Source organism: Vidua chalybeata, chromosome 2 (genome assembly GCF_026979565.1).
Source record: "Vidua chalybeata isolate OUT-0048 chromosome 2, bVidCha1 merged haplotype, whole genome shotgun sequence".
Classification (NCBI taxonomy): Eukaryota; Metazoa; Chordata; class Aves; order Passeriformes; family Viduidae; genus Vidua; species Vidua chalybeata.
The window spans coordinates 29,573,947-29,594,715 of record NC_071531.1 but is presented as its reverse complement, the minus strand read 5'-3'; the positions used below and the strand labels follow the sequence as shown (position 1 = coordinate 29,594,715).

General features: G+C 40.3%; 1 protein-coding gene across 1 annotated transcript; it reads right to left on the bottom strand.

The window, feature by feature from the left end:
- Positions 1-14,902: 14,902 nt before the first annotated feature.
- Positions 14,903-20,360, bottom strand: LOC128784609 (uncharacterized protein DDB_G0291143-like). Its single transcript, XM_053936383.1, has 2 exons — positions 20,262-20,360; positions 14,903-15,722 (listed from the first exon to the last, which is right to left on the bottom strand). Exons 1-2 carry the CDS (start codon positions 20,340-20,342, stop codon positions 15,531-15,533), a joined length of 273 nt encoding a protein of 90 aa, XP_053792358.1. The 5' UTR covers positions 20,343-20,360; the 3' UTR covers positions 14,903-15,530.
- Between the last annotated feature and the right edge of the window lie 409 nt (positions 20,361-20,769).

Genomic DNA, 20,769 nt, shown 5'->3' with positions numbered 1-20,769 from the left:
CAGGATGAAGACCCTCCAAAACACTCCTCCTCCCACCCAATTTCCAAAACAACCACTGTGAAACCTGTGATTCCTGATCAAGTTGCCACCCTTCAGATAATCAATACTCAGTCCATCAAGGGAGAGAGGAGTCTCCCTTGCACCACAGACCCACCAGGAAACACAGTTGCCACCTCCTTTGTCTCCATGTCACACATGGCACCACCCGGAGAAAATCTGCCAGTGTGACATTCTCTTTTCCATGTCACAGTGCTCTCACCACCGTGCATGGACAGACTGCTCATAGGGCTCCTTTAAGGATGTTTTGCCATGGACCCAAAGAGACAACAGTTCAGCTTCTTATCTTGGAACTACAGTCCCCCCGCCATTTCTTCCTCCCCTGGAGCCGAGGGTCCAAGAACAGAGATCATCTTCTTCCTGAAGACAGAGGGCATCACCCCACCCTCCTCAGCTTTTCTCTGTTCTTGCCATTCCTGTGCTGGTAGTCGCTGAAGCAGGTCTCTTTGGTTCACTACTGCATCCCTCCAAAATGCAGTCTCTGTTGCAGGAGAATTTGGTTCAATCTATGGCTAACAAGAAAAGTCCAGCCACAAGCCACTCCATCATCTCCTTCCACCCAAAAATTTCCTCTTCCAACATCTCAGATCCCAGATTGGCTCTCTTCTACTTCAAATCGAGGAGGAGTAATATTTTACAAAGCCTTCATTTCCCAGAAAAGGGTTAGAAGTTCAGACTCCCAGGACAGCTGAAATCTCTGCCCAGAACTTAACTCCCACACTGGGCACCTTCCCCTCTCCCCTTCTCCTCCTCTGCTGGCAAATCTCCAGGTGCTGTCAGGCTCTCTGTCTCTTCCCTCTGTGGTGGGGCGAACAAAGGCATCTCCGTTTCTCTCCACCCTTCCATCCGCAGGGGGCCCGCCCGGTTTCAGTCCTTCAGCCCCCCTGGGCCTACCTCTCCCAGGCCACATGGCTTCCCCTTCCCCACCCAGCCCGTGGTTGGGCAGGGGAGGTCTGCACTCTCCAAGGACCTGAACCAAAGAGAGAGTTCCCCTGGGAGTTCTTGCTTTTAACCCCCTGTGTTCTCAGAGGCGTGTCCATGCCTTCAGTGGTCAGTCCAAATGCCAATATCCAAAACTGGCCACTGATTGGTTTGACTACCAACTTCCTGAAAAAATTCACTTCCATATCAAACCATGACATGTAGTTTGGCTCTTATAGTTGTGTGTCCCTTCTATCCATTTTAAGTTTTTGCCCCAGTCTAAATTGTCCCAGAACCTGACAATGACTTCAGGTGTAAACAGCAAACTCTTTTGTAACATGTTGAAAAGGTCAGTATTTCAGTCCTGATAAAAAGTGATGGTCCTCTCTTTCTCACCGTTTTTACTAGTTTGTCATCTGTTGAGTTGTGCCCCAGGAACTTCACTTACATGTATGTAAATTTCGTAGAAACGCACATCTTGATTCCTTTGTGGATAACGAGGCATTGCCAGTGCTTCTGTCTCATGAGGCTTAAATGGTGCTATTCATTTAAAGCTGCAGTGGTCCTGTTCTGCCTTGGTTATAAAGGTTTCATTTATCCATCTGCTAAGCTGTGGGAGAAATGAATCATAATGTTTGCTTGCTTTGGCTCCCAAATGTCCTTCGTCATAAGTGCTAAGGAGGCCAGGCTATGACTGGAAGTAGTTGATACTGTTTGTTTACTTGCAAAAAAGACTCTCAAGTGACTTGTGGCTTTCAAGTTGGAGACATTGCTGAACAAAGTAATTAAAGGGTGTGATTACATGTACTCTCAATGTGTTACTACCACTCTTTTTGCTTTGACTGGGCCTTACCATGGCTGATCTTTCAACTGGTTTGAGAAGACTCCAGAGGAGAGTGTGGGCAAGACACAGTGGTTTCTTTGGTCTCATCATCATTACTCTGCTAGCCTGTGAATGCTGGAGATTTGGTCCTCCTTCTTATCATTAAATTATAGCATGATTCAGGTTGGAAAGGACCTCAAAGATCATCTAATTCCAATCCTCCTGTCATGGGCAGGGATACTTTCCACTAGGAGATTACTCAAAGCCCCATCCAACCTGGCTTTGAACACTTTCAGGGATGGGGCACCCACAGCTTCTCTGTGCAACCTGTTATAGTGCCTCACAACCCTCACAGTGACAAATTTCTTCCTATTACCTGATCTGACTCTACACTCTTTCTGTTTAAAGCCATTCTCCCTTGTCCTATCACTTCATGGTCTTGTAAACAGTCCCTCTCCAGCTTTCTTGCAGGTCCCCTTCTTGTGAGTAGACAAGACCTATCAGCTCAGGGAAGAAACAAGTGCCCTGCCTTTGGTCGCAGTTGACAGGTAGTTTTTCAGATGAATCTAAGCCAGTAAAATGCAGGAAGAAGCATGGTAGAGAAAGAACTGAGATTCACTTTTCCACCTAAGAGTGGCAGAACTCTATGACTGATTGCTTTTTAATAGGAAAGAACATATAAGATGATGATGATACATATAAGATGATGATGATGACGTTTACTACTGTCTCATTGATGATGATTATTACTACCACCATATTGAGTGGTGCCATTTAGGAAATATAGATTGCATAGGAGAACATAAACATGGGTGGAAGAGTGTGGGGGAATGGAGAACTTGTGAGAATAAGCAATATGAGCTTATCTTCTGCCTGGAAAGGCAATGACAGGCCATGATAACTGCCCATGAGTTCATCCAAAGGGAGAGTAAAAAGTAAGGGCATGTAATTATTTCCACTAATGAAGGAGGCTGCATAATAAGACTGGAATAAGAAATGCATAACCAAAATTTAGATGCCTCTAGTCACTGCAGCAATGAGGTCCTGAAAGAGCATCTCAGCAGGAGTAATGGTAGGAAAAGAAATTACTTCAAACCTAGAGCTGGGTACAGCTGTGAATAGGATTTGATATGTTTGACAGCAGGGGGTCCTCCTGCAAGGCTGAATCATGTCCTCTGGCTTTGTGCTCTTTACCTCCATTGGAAAAGGCTGTACCGCTGAAGATAAAAAATGCCATCTAAGAGTTTAATTACTGTGTTATTATTATTTCCTCAGTTAAATCTGCCTTACTCATAATTACAGATCTTACTAGCTTGTAAGGGTTGGAAGATCAAAAGAATTAAACACTAAACACAATTGCTGGATATGTCTTTGTAGATATGTCCAAAGTTCTAGCCTTTTAAAATCTGCCAGGAGATGCCAGTTGCCCCTGGAAAATAGCCCTTAATGAGAGTTGGCTTTAATGGTGGAGTGATCCAGTCTCTAAACAAAACCGTTATTTAAGAGATAATTTAGCTCTTCATATGGCCCAAGTGTCTCTGTTATGCAAAAAGGAGGAGAAGGAAGTCCTTAAATGCTACTATGTTGTTTTCCACTCATTCTCTTAAATGTCACTTTCTGTTTGTTTATTTTATTTTACCGTTCAATGGCTGCTTCTGTGGCATTCACTTTTGGCCATGCACTGGGAACCAAGATGGAGCAATATCACCCCAGCGAGGGTCCCAGGAGCTTCCTGGCTCAGGCCAGCAGATCTCACAGACTGCAAGCAAGCAGCAGGAGTGATGTCTCTGCTGTGAATGTCAGGTCACTGGAGCCAAGGAGAAAAGAGTGCAGTAATGATACGTGGCAGTGGCATCCGACTTCCATCCCTGGAAGAGTGCTTTAAAACACAGAAACCAGCTGTCAAACCATGACTGCTGGAGGCTTGTCAGAAGTATTGTATAGTTTATGGGATTACATGTCAGAATTTTTGCCTGTTCCTGCACAATGTTTTTTTAAAATGTTCATTATAAAAGTGGAATATTGATTTACCCAAATGCAATCCCCTAATCTCTCTTAAATCAGTAACTCAAGTTTTTCATTGTCTACCCAGTATCGGATTGTGCAGAGGCAGTCTGAGACTGTATATGCCAGTCACCAAGTGTCTTTTAGATTTAATGCTTGAGATATTTAACATTTGCTTTCATTCTGTTTCTTTTTGATTAAGAAAACTAATTAAATCCTCCTTTTACAATGACTTTTAAAAGTGGATCATTACTTAAATCTTATTATTCTTGAAAACAAATTATTATGCTGTAATTCTTTGAGGAGGTCTGAGCAAGAGGAGGTCTGCTTGTTTGCACAAGCAGAAGTTAATTTTCAGAGAATATCCTTGTTCCTAGATTTCTCTAGGTTCAGTTTCAGCATTTCCTTTTTTTCCATCTCTCTTTCATTTATTGTGTTTGTAGCATATATTTGAGCAAAGTAGGTGCAAGAGGGCCAACTGTACAATGACCCCCCTCAGGATGGTGGGGTGAGAGGGAGAGGAAAGAGACAAGTCTCAGTGCAGCTCACCTGTGAGCAGTAGTCCTTCTGCTTCCTCTCTTCCTCAGGGTACCCTGCCTGCCCTCCAGACCCTGTCTCAGTTATACCAGTGGCACATCTCTACCTCTGTGGCACTGTACTCAATTTCAGGCTATTTTCTTTGGCCAGCAAAGTCCCAGGTAATGTCCAGCCAACTGAGTGCTTCAGGCCCGGTTGTTCTTCTTCCTGTGTGAGTGTTTAGGTGCAGCTGCTTTGAGTTTAATTCCTGGGATGTTTTCCTTGGAGCTGGACCAGTTTAGATTAGCTCATGACATGGGAGCCTTCAGCTTCTTGCTATGTATCTAACTTAAAGCTGTACATATAATAATTTTTTTTGACACCAACAGAAATATGTCACTAGCCCATGGATGCTTGTGGTCTTATGCAGTCATTCAGCCTTTCCATGTGAGCTGAGTAAAGTTCTAATCTATGAGCTCAGAGTTCAAAAAGTATTTGTGTATTACAATAAAATAATGTGAGCTAAGGTATTTGTAATGGATTAATTTTAAATGCAGATGTTGATAAAAATGTATTTTCAATCTCCTACATTTCTCATGTCATTAAAACACTGTAAGAATGATGACTACGGATTCATGTAAGACAGCTAAATTTAGATAATAAAAATAAATGCCAGACTCCTAATGACACGCAGTAGGTTGATAAGTAGTGACTAATGTCGCTGAGCTTTTTATACCTGGTCTGAGCTTGTGCTTTTAGGACAGCTAGTTAATGTGTGCGTGTTTTGTTTGAAGAAAGGGGCCATTTTGAAGTTAGCACAATTAATTTTTGTTGCATGTGATTTGTTCGCTCATCTGTTGACCTCTTGCATTCAAAAGTCTTTGCCTACTTTTTTATTCATTGACATAGCAAAATTAGACTAAACACAACAGAAGAGCTTGGATATTTTAGCTTGGCATGACATTAGCCTGAGAGACATATTCATCACTCTGAAGTATTATAGGCTTTTGCAACTTATTATTAAATAGCTTAACACATTCTTGAAAATAAAATGATAATGAAGTGGAGCTATTTGTTGCTCTCTCACAAGCCCCAGAGAGCAGCATTTCAGAACACCACAAAAGCTTGGGTCTCCTGTATCCTCTGCCTGGAACTTGTGGCTCTCCATAGTTTAAAGGCAGGGTCTCAAATGCTGTTTTTCAAAGCTATGTTTGCGCTATACCTCCCGGTGAATACACACACAAGCAGGATGGAAGTAAAGAAACAAGGTGTCCAACAGTTCTCCTAATTTTGATGAAACCTAGATGAAATTTATGAAGATTTTTTGGTATTTTTCTATTGCAGTAGAAGAAAGAAAAACCCCTTCAAAAAGCTTTCTTAAGGTATTCTAAACTATTGCTTATCTGCAATGTCTTTATCAGGGGCATTAACAACCATTAATAACTCAGTAATACATGCAACTAATCTTGTTTGACCAGTAAATTCAAAGATTCTTTGCTGCAACATTTGTAATAAATAATTTAATGATCCAGCTGGTTGTCAAAGGATGGAATAATCACCCAAATATGGTTTAAGTGACTTCTTATCATTCCACAGGAGCTTTGTGGCAGAGCTAAGGAACGTTCTCAAAGGAAATGTTCACATCCTTTAAAAAGATCCTTCTCTTTTGCTTCAAACCCTGCTTCATCCCTTTCTAGCTCCCAGCTTTTACAGTGATTAAGAAAGGAATCCTCCCATGAACAACCTCGTGTATGGTATAGGCCTGATTATTTTCCATGGTTTCGGGCATCCTCTGCTCTCCAAGGTGGAAAAAAAATATAAAGTATCTTGGATGTCAAAGGAGTGGAGTATGTCAGTTAGAGAAACAGTAATGCAGTGTATGACATATTTGTAGTAAGTGGACACAGAAAAATACTGTCATTCAAAATTAGGGATTATGATGTTATTTTTATTGTTTGCCTCTTGAATGACTACTTCTTCCAGTGGTCCTGACCCTTCAACCACTTGCCTCGGTCCACTTCTGACTGCATCGAGTCTCAGCCTCCACCCTGATGTTCTTTGCATCTCTCCTTCCTGTTTTTGGGCACACTGTCTTTTGCAATTTTGCTATGAGAAGATAGAATGTGAAATTGTGTCATATGTTCTTACTCAGTATCTCTGTACTGCTTTCCTGGCTCCCGTTGTGAAGGAAAGCTTTTCCACAAACATCTGCCAGCTGATGACTGCTAAAACTGGAAATTAGCTCCTTGGTTCCCATAGAGAAGCACTTTTCCTTCCATGTCTGGGAACAAACCCACATTTTTTCTGCAAAGATATAAGCTAATGCTGAAGGCCATTGGGCTCTTGAGCTGTTTCTTTTTCATAAACTATTATGCACTTTGCATCTTAACTTGCATCCTTCCACACAGCGCATACAGCATGTCTCTGCACATACAAAGTGTAGAGATTGTGTTTTGAAATACGTTTTCTCATGCACCTCTCAAGACAGAGATCATCTGCCCTTCTCCATTCTGACTTGAACTAGGCCAACCAGACCTATGGACTGAAACACCATAATTTTCTTTTAATGTGAACATTGTCTCCCTGATCTTGTGGCATGTCTAAATTCTGCACATCCTGCACCTTGGTCTATTGATCCAAGACAACGACAATTACTCCACCTCCTAATTTCTAGCATTTTAAACCCTCCAGGTTTAATTCAATATGGCCTGAAAATTTCCTAAGTATCTACAGTTGGATGCTGATACATGCACAGAAGCACTGTTACAGAAAGATGTGCTGTTAAAGCTGTGCCGATTGTCTGCTGACTTCTACAGAGACACATCTGGCACCAATGGCAGCCTGAAAATCTGGGCTTTGACACAGCCCTCGGTGTCCTGGGAAAGGGAAAGACCAGATCTAAGGTGCTATTTTAGAGTGAAAAAGCTGAAGTCCTGTCCCAGAAAAGTGGTGCGGTGTGCCAGGCTGCTCCTTCCTGAAACAGCCAGGGGCAAGGACAGGGTGCGAGTGTCTGCTCCAGTGACTGGTAGTTTGCTGCTTCTGATGAGTGGCTATTGTAGGAAACAGGTTCATCCCAGCATGCAGAGAGTGCAGCTCCCCAGCCTTGACTGTGTCCATTTCCCCTGACCTGTTTTTGTCTGTTTCCTGGAATGCATTGTGGCTCTGCCTCTCTGGAAGTAGGAGGATTTGGGAAGGATGGAGAAGGGTTAGCCCTTCTTAGGTCTCCTTCCGCAGTCCTTCACATGAAGAAGTAAACTAGTTGTGCCTAGTTCTGTCTGGTAGCATTTTGTGGTTTATGAATTCAGAGACCTATTTATTTATAGCCATGGCTGTTGATCCACTTGTACAATTCCTTTTGTATTTGAAATTCTTTAGAGAGCACCTTATGCAAATCTATTGGTCCTTACTTACCGTAAGAACTTCCTTTGCACTGAGACTGATGGTTTTGGCAGTTCTGACAGCAGCTGCTGACTCTTACATATTCCTTTTTATTCCCTAGCAAAGCCTCAGATTTCCTTCCAAATGGGTAGTAGGCTAATTGCATTATTTTGGATGAAAGATTTTTCTGGTCTCATGTAACTTGTGGTACAGATTTACTTACGTTATTCCTGATACATAGTAACACCATTAGAGAAAATGGAAGAAATGTGAGAAATACTTTGTGTTAGCTAATTTCCTGCTCACAGGTTGTGTCAGAGAGATAAATATGTTCCACATGAGAAAAGTCTTTCAACATAAACATTAAAAAAGTCTGTAGTAGTTAATATCCCTTTTAAAACAAAGATTTGATGTTCCATGACTTCAAATAAAATATATTTCCTCTGAATTTATTATATTTTTATATATATATGCATGCTATAAACACACAACAAATATTCTGAAGTTTCTTATAATCCTTTATATTATTTATTTTTCACAATATAGTGTGAGATATTTTATTGCAATCTGGCCAGTTAATATCATAGCTAGATTATATTAGCATGCTGATTTACACAAGGGTATGGGAGAGGATTAAAAAAGGCACATTAGAGGTTTTTGGCTGCACAGCTTGATTGTATATGACTCTTTTGAAGTCCAGAGAAAGATGGAAGACAGACTACTTTGATGCTTTCGGGCAAAAAGTAAAAAATGGCATATAATTGGTCTTGTGGTCAAGACAGAGTTAAGGATTTGCCAGAACTGGAGACCTGAACTATTCAAATATCTGTTGGGAAAGAAACAAAAGAGGACATAAGTGATTCAGCAAGTTCTTGGAATGTGTTAGTGGCAACTTCTTATTGCAGAGGCAGAGGAAGTTAACAGATAAGTGACAGTAATTAGATCTCTTTGAAATTAAATTCAGACAGAAGTCACATAGTAATGTGAGTTACAGGAGACTACAAAACAATAGTGTTCTAAATAAAGGAAGGAAGTGCTGAATTGAATTAAGTCAGAGAGGTAGGAGGATATCTTTAGAAGGCATTTGTACCTATGGAACAAGAACACAAGTAGGAGATAAAAAGCTGATTAAAAACAAGGTTCATTTGACAAGAGCAAAACATGCCTTTTCAGTTCTGTTTCCTCTTTTGCAGGATAAGAGCTTAAAGAGGGGGCAGTAATTTATTATCTCAGATTTAGTAAGGGTTTTGAGGAATGCCATAAGTAAGCTTGAAAAACATGATGAAAATGATGGGAATGTAAAAGCTGATGCTCAGACAGCAAATTCTGCTCATGGAGGAGTCAACAATGGATTTCTGTGAAATGAGGGATATTTCAAGGCAATGTTGCAAATTTAATCCCTGTAAATGTCTTGACTTTACCAAATCCAGTATTTTAGGTTAACCATGTATGTGATGGACTAAGGAATAGATAAATGAATTTATACTTCAAATGGTAGTGGGGAAGGGTGGAAGCACTGGAGACAAACCACAAAGGTCAAAGTGGGCTTGGTATGTTGGAGTGATGGTATGTGACTATAAATCCAAGAAAGAAAATACCAGGAAAAAATTTAGTGTCATTAGGGAACTGATTAGGCAATAGCAGCTCTGCCAGGCATATGGAAAACAAAATCACTCAGAAATGGAGTTGGCAAATAATGCAAAGTAGTTGCAACAAAACCAATTTGTATTGCATATAGTAGCAGGGTTCTAGTTTGTATAGCATGAGAGGTACTTATTCAACTCTATCCTTATTGGGAAGACCTTGTCTGGCACTGAAAATTCATTGAGTTTCAAAATCACATTTTGAGAAAGATGCAAATAAATTGGAGACAATCCAGAATAGATATCCAGGAAGAAGATTTTTGGAAAATATTATTTATTTGGAACAAATTTAAACAGCTGAGTTTGTTTATATAAGAAAAGACTAAGGGAATATTGCTTAAATGATACCAGACTTCCAAAATGGCAAGAAGGTAGCAAGAAGTAATTTTCCATGTCGATTGGATTAAGACAAGGAGTAATCGCTTCAGTTTTGCATGGCAAAATAAATATTTATGTACTGCATTAGGGAAACTCTACAGCAAGGTTTTCTAGTTTAAGGGCAGAAGTAGACTATGATGGGGAGATTGTGTGCTGTTTTGGCTGGGATGGAGTTAATTTTCTTCATAGTAACTAGTATGGGGCTGTGCTAGTGGGGTTGTGCTTTGGATTTGTGAGAACAACAGTGCTGTGAATACAGGGATGTTTTAGCTATTGCTTACACAGCATCAAGGCCTTTTCTGCCCCTCATCACACCCCAAGAAGGGGGAGACTGGAGATACACAAGGAGCTGGGAGGGGACATAGCCAGGACAGCTGACTCTTGCTGACCAGAGAGATATCCCATACCACATGGCATCATACTCAACATATAAAGCTGGTGAAAGAAGAAGGAAGTGGTGGACATGTTTGGGATGATGGCATTTGTCTTCCCAAGTCACCATTACCTATGAAGTAGCCTGGTTTTCCTGCAGATTACTGGACATGTCTCTGCCAGTGGAAGTGGGGAATGAATTTCTTGTTCTGCTTTTACCTGTTTAACTGTCTTTATCTCAGCCCACAAGTTTTCTCACTTTGACTCTTCCAATTTTCTTCTGCGTCCCAATGGGGTTGGGGAAGTGAGTGGCTGTGTGGGACTGAGTTGCCAGGTGCTATTTAAACCATGACAGGGGCACTAAGAAATCTCTAGGAGTATGTTAAATACCTATCTGAATATTACAGCTCTACCAGCTGTACTTCATGACAAAAGCATAGATTAGATGCCCTTGTGACATCCTTTCAAGCTACATCCCAGCTTTTACATTCAGGGTCCTGTGCAAGGGTTTATGGAGTCACTCCCCCTTCATGCAAGCAGAAATGTACACATGCATCGGTTTAACGTGTCAGGTCAGGCTTCTCTCTGTAGTTCAAACAGCTTTATCAGAGTTTTATGGACTACTTCAGAGTCAACCTTTTCTTTGTGTGCACTGAAGCAGAGAAAATTTTCATTTTCTATCAGACCTTTTCCTGGAGCAAGCTGAAAACATTCCTTAATCAGAAAAATTTAAGTGAGCAAAAACCAGACTCAATCTGCAAGTGAGAGCTGAGTGCCTTCCAGTGGACCAAATTTTCCCTTTGCTTCTCTTGAGAAAGAGATGTAGTTTAACCTCTTGACAGAAATACCAGGTCTGCTTTTCATTTTCTGAGGCTGAGCTTCAGAGAGGTGTTTGAGATCAGTATGCCATAAAATCCGAGAGGTTTTCTCTGGAAGCCTTAAGTGACATTTATGAATAACGGGATGCAAAATTCACCTTAACACCTCTTCCTCATGCTACCTTTCTAAGTCTGTGGACACAAATACACCTTTTGCATAAACATACATTTCAGATCCACAGATCAAATAACAGTATAGCTCTATAACTAACTTTGTGATTTTGCATTTCCAAAAGAACCTAAAGACCTTTATTCAGCATTTTCTTTCTTTCTTTCTAAGCTTCTGACCTATGTTATTTGTTTTAACCAGGGAAACACTGCAGTTTCTTTACTTCACTGTTTGATTTCTGGGTGATTTATAAGCAGCTATTTTGGCTGCAGGAATTTGGACGTCAGCGGTTAGTTAACAAACAGGTCGGGTTATTCACATTGACACTCATATTGATCATGCAGCCTGTGAAAGTTGCTCAAGGCTTTTCTATTGAATTAGGGTTCTGATTGTCCTCTGGTAGTTTTGTAACCAGTTTCAAATAAGCACATTTGCATTTTCAGTGGCAGGTACTGTAAAACACTGATACACCTTGGAAGAAATTAAAAAGGAAATAAAAATGTCTTCCAAAAAGTAGATCTGAAATGTATAGCTCAGAACTACAAGGTCATAGCCACTGTGCAGCTTTCTAATGGTTATTCACCATAAAAAAATATAATTGCTAGTCAGATTGTTGCTGAATAAAATTAATTGTAAAGCAAATTCCTTTAACAAAATTATTACCCTCACTTTTTTTTCTTCCACATTTGATTGGTTTATGTGATTTTTACATGCCAAAGTTGACGATCAGGTGGAAGCAACTCAATTTATATTCTAAGGATAAAAACAATTATAATATGATAAGGAAGATATTTTCCTTGCCTTGCCTCCATGCTTCCAAGAGGGTCAAGTGATGGAGGTTGGCCTGTGGTTTTAAAGCTGCAGATGGTACAAACCATGAGCTCCTGCCTAAATGTGGCAATTGGCCCACTGGACTGGGAGACTGCAAGAAGCCTCTACAAGGAGATGGATCCTCCACAAAGAGCAAAACCTGCTCCCATTCCACACACATTTTACCTGTACATCCTTGCTGAATATACCATAAATTTGCCAGCTCAGAGTACGTGGCTTGGCACCCAGCCAAAGTTGGCAACCATCCATGTTGTGTTACACTGGGCTGAAATTCCTGTAAGGATTAGTCAAAGGCTGGGTGAAATTTGCAGTTATTGGCAACTGTGTTGTGAAGCTGTCCTCACCAGCAGCCACGGAAAAAAACAAGGTCTGAGAGCACAGAGCAGCTTTTAATTTAGCAATACAGATGGCAGTGAAGTGTGCTGGGGAAGATCCTAGAGTTTTCATCAAGTTTTCTCTTCAAAAAATAGAACGGTGACATGTGATATCACTCAGAGAGATTGTTCAGTAATAATTTGGCTAAAAACTAAGTGTTAGGCCTGAGATTAATTGGCTCTTTCTTCATTTTGTACAGCTTGCCTGTATTCCTAATTACACACAGCTGTCCTTTCAGTTCATACCTAGTCTGCCAGTTGCTGGTGACCAAAATGTGCCTATCATTCAAGCACATATCCCTTCCCAACACAGCTCAGAAGGCTCTTAGGATGCTGCTTTGAAGAAGCTGCATGATTTTTGAAGGTGCTGAGACAGGGACATACCACCCTGACAGCTTTGGTAGTACTACCTAATTTAAGTACCTGTGAGAGCAAACTGTGCTAGATGTGGTCAGGCAGGCAGAACAAAACCAGCCCTGTCCAAAAGCAAAACAGAATTTAGTGTCCATATGCTTAGTTCTATGATTCAGGTTTAGATAGTCCTGGAAGGAGCAAGGAGTTGTACTCAGTGATCCTTATGGTTTCCTTCCAACTTGAGACAGCCTATGATTCTGAAAGTTTATAAACTTATGCCCAAAACTGTGATTCTGGAAAGATGCAATGCCTGGAGAAAAGGCAGACAGGTTGGCAGCAGCATGATCAGAGTATAGGTACTCATATTTGTTTGATTTACCCTTAGCATTTTTTTTTTCTTAGCACTGTCCTATCTTCAGTGCTGCTCCTCTTCAGACTAAGGGCTCAGTGGGTATATGAGCTCAGTGGATAACTTGAACCCAGAAGTGAAAGGGCCTTATAAGAGTTAGGTCAGGAAAAACATTCAGTGTAAGGAGTGAGAGCTGCAGCTTCCTGAAAATAAGTGGAAACATTTTCAGCAGAGACTGTGCACACGTTTCCAGCTGAGACAGAGATTCCCAAAGGCAGTTGTGGATTGTTATTATGGGCTGCAGTTTGCTCAAAATATAATACATGAGTAATTGCAGTCAAGCAGTCTAGTCGGCAGTTGCTCATTATTTCTGCTCTATTAGTATCCCAAGCAGGATCAGGGCTGTCTTCTGTACTTCATGGAATATGAAGCAAAAGAGAAACTGATTTGCCTTTATACAGATATGCATATATCTGTGCCTCTTCAAACTTACTTAAAACTCAATTTTTTCCATTTTTCCATCAACATCACCCTGTAAGTAACCAATCCTCTCCAATAAGTTTATTCAGAAGCAGATCAGATCTGTAAGCAGAAAAAGCTGTCCTGCAAGACAGACCTGCAGCAGGTCAGAGAGAAAATATTTTAGATAAGAAGAAATAAACAACCTTGAAAACCAGCACAGAGAATTACGACTCCTGTTTTGGCAGTGGGGCTGAAAGACAGAGAGGTTCTACAATCTCAGGAGCATCTAAATATCACAGATCCCGACAGCATACGTCACTGGGATACATAGCACTTTCCTGTGCAAAGAGAAGATGGGCAATGAGACTGGCTTTCAAAAGTGAAGTAAAAAAGCAAGTAACGCTTTGGGGGAAAGGGTGGGAGATTTTCCTTAAGAGCATTTGGTTGTGACATGTGACAGCTCTTCCTTTAAATGACTGCTTCTCAGAGAGATAAGGGAGCCTTGCAGATGTCTTTTCCAGTTAATCCATTTGCCTGAAACTCTTGCTCAAAGGGCTCAGAACAAATAGGACTCATGCTGGAAACAGCGTGCTGATGCAGTTCTTGCATAGTAGGGGTTTAAAGGTCTGTTTCAATGATTAGCACACGCAGTTGGCTCCCAGAGAGCACAGCTTGCTCCCAGTCACTGGCATGACACAGGAGTAGATGCTGCAATGAACCTGAATGGAGCATGTGGTTTAAAGGGATGAGTGATACTTGAAGCATACAGTGAGGTACAATCCTCTTCTCACTCAGATTAAGGGCAGGGCTTCCACTAACATCAAAGCTCCTATCCTGCATGCACAGTGAGAATTGCCCTGTTGGCACATTTTGAGAATGAGATATGTGACAATACAACTGCAGAAAAGTAAGATTTCACTTGACTTGTACTCTTACAAATGTGAGCTTGGAAGCTTCCAACCCCTTGAAATATTTAACTGTTAAGTTCCTACTACATGAAGACTGAAGCTAAGCAAGAGAATAAAAACTTTTTTCCTTGAGGAAAAGTGATTACTGCACCAAGTAGGCTTTACTTGCCATGACATGGGCTTATGTACTGCCAGACAGAGCTTTGGTTTAGTTGTGGCTCATTTAAGGTCCCAGTAATCCAAATAATATTGGAAGAAGTGAAATAACTTATAAAAACACAGAGAGGGCCTTTCAGTTTTAGCATGCTCTGCAAAAGACAGAAGCAGCTGGTCTCAGTGCTTAAGCAGTTAGGATACGTTTTTGCTATGTGTGTAGTGCAATGAGTGAGTTGGTACAGTTGGGCTCAAATTAAAGTAAAAATAAAAAAGAAACAGGAATTTACTTAATCACACAACCTCATAAAACAAAATAGAAAGTTTTCTGTCACTGAGAACAGTTTTCTTGATTAAAACTTTAGTTACTGGAAAATACTCATTTATTGAAACCTAAACTTATCTTAAAAATTAATTAATTTTGGCCAAAGTAATTTCTGTGAATTTTTTTTTTTTTCCGGGAGATGAGAGAGCCAGGATGAATTCTTTGTCCCAAAGTGAGTGAAGCATGAGATTGAATCTTTCTCATCCTTGCAATTTTGGCTTTTTTTCAGGAACTAGGATGTTATTTAGGTTTCTGCTGAAAAACTTAGAAAGAATTATTCTTCAAACCAATGTGCTAAGAAAAGAAATATCCATTGCTTTGATCTCTTCTCCAAAAGGATTTTTTTTTGATTCCTCATAAATCCTTTAGATTTTAGAGTGATGAGATTCCACAGGCTTTTTGAACTAATTTTGATAATACTCTGGTAGTTGCACTTCCCATTCATATTCAAATTCAAGACACTATTGGAGCATGTGGCTTGCCAGAGATCTTTTTGGATTTCCTCTCAGTCTCTACTGATAAGACAAGAAGAAAGAACAGTATTTTCACAACTCACTTCGTCTCCTCATTCATAGACTGAAATATCTTGCTCATCACTGGCACAGCCCAGGAACAGCTTCAGAGTGGCACAGTGTGAGAAACTGGAGTTTTTTGCAACATCAAACCCAGCTCATTTATATGAATCAGCTGCAAGATTAATGCAATTCACATGAGAAAGCATCAATCCTTCTCCTCCTCTCTCCTCCCTCTTTTCCTTCCTCCTCCTTGTTCTTGTTCTTGTTCTTGTTCTTGTTCTTGTTCTTGTTCTTGTTCTTGTTCTTGTTCTTGTTCTTGTTCTTGTTCTTGTTCTTGTTCTTCTCCTTCTCCTTCTCCTTCTCCTTCCCAATCTACAAGGGAGAGAAGGGAGCATTATCTGCATTCTCACTCACTGTTAGGGGTATTTTAGACTGCAATTTTATTTGAGTGCTATTAAGTAAAAAATGATGGTATTTCATACTGCCTTAGGCAGATTCAGGTCACTGATGCTGGGATCCTACTGACCTCTGTGCTGGTACTTAAAGTTTGTTTTTCTCAAAAAGGCGAGTGACAGACTTTGCATGTACTTCAGAATCACATAGGCTACTCAAATACATTAAAACATACTGTAAGGGCTGTGAAAGGGTCTTATTAAATCTTCTCGCAGAACTGTCTGATAAAATAAGAGGCTTAAATTTCATGTAGAAAAATAGAAATCCTGTGGAAAACCAGTATTAGCTGTACCTGGAAAGACAGTAATCAATGTCCAAACAGCTTGCTCTTCATTAGCTATGTTCTCACATGGATATCCCTGTGACTAGTTCTCTGAAAGCAACAGCTCAGGGATGAGCAGCAGTCTGTCAGATGGACTTTCTGGTGTAGTTAGGAAAGGAACGGAGAATGGCACTAAAAGGGTCCAGACTCAGTGTAGGTTTAGGTACATAGAATAAGTGGCTGCACCAAAGCAAGCACATCAGTGCCTTGGAAAGAACACATAATCCTAGTCCTCCAACCACTAACAAAATACAGCACAGAGGAGGGTGTCACAGATGATTGCTGGTGTGGGATGGCTTTGCCAGAAGGCTCTTCAGCTTGGAAATGCAAAGAGGATCCTCTGAGTCACGAATGGTGATGGAGAAAGTGAGCAAGAGAAGAGGTGTTCATGGTTTCTCACATAATCAGAGTGAAGGCTGCTCAGCTATTACTGAGTGGCAGATGAAGAAAAAGCAGCAGCATTCCTTTTTAATCATAGTGTGTGGCTAGTGTTGAATGATTAATGTGCAAGTCATTTCCATGGGATGTGAGGGCAAGAAAGATAAGAAGTTTAAATAGAGACTAGAGAGAGCTATGAAGGGAAAGTTAATTTGTAGCTACTGAATAGGGACATGACCGTTTGCTGATGGGATGCCTGAAATGTTATTACTGGAAAATAGGAAAGTATAACAAACACAGACAAAACCCTCATTAGCCTTGCTCAACTGCTGTTTTTACAAGTACCTGCAGCTGGCCATAGTGTGAGACAAGAGATTGTCTCAAGGGTTGTATGGCCTCTAAATTTGGCCTTATATGTCTGTTCTTCTGTCACATTGCCTCTAACAAGTGGCAAATTTTAAATGCTTTTATTTTGTGAACCCATAAGTTACTATGCAGAGCAAATGTAGGGAGTATATTTTTTTTCCAGTGCCTTCTGGAAAAAAAATAATTATTTTTAATACAAACTAATACAGAAGCAGCATGAGATCAGATAATGCCTTATTTGTACATATGAACAAAAAGTGGGAAGGCAGTGCAGTGGAGGTGAATATGAAAAGGTTTAAAATGGACATGAAATATTAATAAGTCTGTGCCTGAACCAGGCTCTAACTCAGGTATTTAGTGGAAAAATAAGAGAATGGGATTTAGACAACACAATGTGCAGCTTCCTGGTCATCAAAACATAATGTTCTGACACCTTCTGGGGCTCCTTAGGGACGCTGCTTACTTAGTTTCCTGTTTGGACTCCCTAAAGGATACAAGTAGTAAATGATGAAGCATAATGAAGGGATTATCATCCAGACAGTGCTTTCTCTTATGTTTTTGGCTCCTCCCCAAACACAGCAATAATTTTTAGGAGCCACAAAAATGGGACTTCATGCTGCCCCTGTTCTTCACTATCTAATTGCAGAAGATTGTTCACAGGATATTAATGAAAGGACTTTTGTTATGAATTTGGCCATTAATTTATTTTAAAAGACCTGCCACAGATCACTATTATTTGCTAAAAGTTATGCCTTTCATGCATGAAAGAAACAATGAAGCAAAGATGTGGCTCCTGCTCTGCTTGTGACAAAGCAATCTTTGGATTAGGTAATGTTAGTCAGACATTTGACATTTTTGTGAGTGTTTTTAAGCTGACAGGATGTCCTCTGGATCTTGGCTAGGAGCTAAACCAGAGTGGGGGTTTTTAATGGGGTTTTTGTACATCCAGCCAGTGAAAACCAAATGACACGACTCAATTCATCTTTCTAAGATGGTGGAAGACAGTAGATTTCTCTTCCACACCACAAATTTAGGATGAGATCTGCAAGGTGTAAATATAGATACACAGTTGAATTTATATTCTCCAGTGATTTCTCATCACTGAAGGCATTATAACAGGAATATACAGCTAGTTGGATTAAATTAATTTTGTTATCTGTGAATGGGGAAAGGCAGATTAGCAATAGTTCACCATACTGAGTTATGAACAACTGATAAATACAAGAACAGTGAGAATTATACCAGATATACCCATGATATGTTCTGGAGTAAAGCTGTCTCCTCCAAGTAATGACAGCTGCTGGCCAGGTCCTTTGCTTAGATCATTGCTCCTAACACATGGAATCTGTTAATGGGGTTTTTGTACATCCGGCCAGTGAAAACCCAATGACATGACTCAACTCATCTTTCTAAAATTAGAAGCAGCACCCTAGTGAGTAAAGGAGCAGAAGATTTAGTTTTTTAGAGATGGTGGATAGGCCCATAGGTGTTGCACAAACCATGTAATTGGAAAAATCTAACATTAACTGCATCATTTTAAACTCCAAGCTGCGCACCATAATAGTCCAGACCTGCAGATCTGATTAGCTCTCACATAGGTCACCTCCTGTTAGCTCAGATTAACTCTCTGTTTTCCTTTTATTATATACTCCTTACAATGTTTAAATTGTCAATATAGCATAACTTTGCAGCTGTGTTATTAAAATGCACAGAACAATCCCCTGATATTACCAACATGAGTTTAATCTCACAAGCAATTAAAACTTTTTATCCTGGTGCTCAGTCTCCATCAAGTTATTCAGTCTAAGGGTGAAAGTGGGAACTACTTCATACAGTATAAGAACCACAGTTTGGCCAGCTACTTGAACTCTTAATTAACTAACATTTCCAGCCTCTAGACTCAAAGGAGGCTTGTGCTGTGTCATCTCCTTTAATTCTGAGTTTCTACATACTTCTAGAGCGAATTTGAGTAAAGGAAGAGTATCACTTCAGCCCTCAAAGTGAGGTTTATTTTGCATAGGAAACGAGATGAGGGGTCCTTACCATGTACTGAGGTGCCTCCCTAAAGAGGTTATTAGCCTGGCTGAGGCCTGTAACTGGAGCTAGTTCTAGAGTACTGAGACCTCAGCACTAGAGGCAAGTTAAACTATTGGGTATCTTCAAAAAACCAATACAAAATGATAATGGGAAGCAGGGGGAAGACGAACATGGTTAGAATGTAGGTTTAAAATAATTTTCAGAAGCTGTGGCTTTCCCCAAAAGAGTCAGCTCACATTGCTCAGAAAACTTCAAATGCTTAGGGCTATAATGTGCTCTCAGTTGCCATGTTACACAAAATAATTTCTGTTTCAACAAAACTTTTTTTTTTTTTCCCAGTGGCTTATGTGGTCTCATTTCTGTAATATGATTACCTTATAGGATGATGCATTACAGAAGCCATTTGCAGGAGGAAAAGCATCCCATCCTCTTGGGAATAGACAGCACAGAATGATGGTAGTGTCTGAACCACCTCATGGGGTTATCGTTTCTATTTCCCTTTTCAGTTTGAAGGGACATAAGATCTCTATCTCTTGAAACTCAAAATGTTCTGTAAAATCTCCCACTTGTGTTGCTTTTTTGACCTACTTGGTTAACCAAAATTCAGCATCCTGTGGGTTGTCTCTATCTCGAGGAGAGGTTGATGATGGACTCAGATATCTTCGATGCGCTTCTTGTTTTGCAAATGAAACCTTATGTCCTCACCACAGAGCACTTTGCAATGGAAACTGTTTTTACTCACAGCTCCAAATCCTCTTTATGTGAGTTTTATTTGATAGTTTATGAGATTTAATCTTGAACTATCGATTAATTGTGGCTGTGCATTCCATTTTTAGTTTAATTATATGCTTCATATCTGCTATATAACTTCTTAACAAGCTTCAGTTTGATGGTTGCTGTATTTGAACAGTTTGCAGAAAAGCAGAGCTACAAACTGGTCACTACTGGTCATTATTTTGACCCAGCTGGCTCACAGAAAATTGTTTCAAAACAGGAAAGCATCTTTTGCAAGGCTGTGAGACTGCTATACAGTGCTGTGTTGTGGAACAACAGGAACAAAAGCACAAGTGATCATCTAGCAGTATTTTGTTTAGCAAAAATCAGAAAAGTAGAATGCCTGCAGCACTGAAACTGTTGCTGGAGTCTCCAGCAATTGGCTGCAAAACAAAGAAAAGGCAGAACAAGCCATCTTGCTTTACCCAGTATGATTTGGCATCCCAAGAGCTATAGATTTTTCCTGCAAGTGACAGAGAGGGATTGCAGGAACTGATGGCTTCAGGCAGCAGTGTTGACCTGACTTTCTAATTTCCGTTTTCATAGAGACACTGGCAGGGAGATAGAAAAGGCATACTTACTATATCTGTTTGTCTAAGAAAATCTGTGCAGTCTCCTGTAGACAAAAAATTCCTCCTAAGGCTGATGACTGACCTTTCCATATAGGCATTGTCACTACCTTGTTACCTGCAGAGCTTTTGTGATTCCTTCTGGATAGTTTGAGCTCCACTTATTCTATACCTTGTTGCTTATGTGACAGTTTCTACATAGTATGTAGCATATAACCATAGAATTGAAAGTCATCATTGTCCTGCAAAGCTCTGCTAAAGGCTCTGCTAAAGCTCTCTGCTCCAACTCTCTCTTCTGATGAAGGACACAGAACTGTGGGACAGCAGAAAGTGAGTAAATACAACAGCTACAAAAAGGGTCAAGGTTCAGTTCCAGAGTTCTCTTTTCAGTAGGGCTTCCAGGTGAACAGCTGGCAGGGATCAGAGACATTCTGACTTCCAGGATGTTCAGCAGGCATGGATTTGAGAGCATGGGGTGTTAACAGAACATGGGATGATCCTGATGTAACTGGAGTCAGAA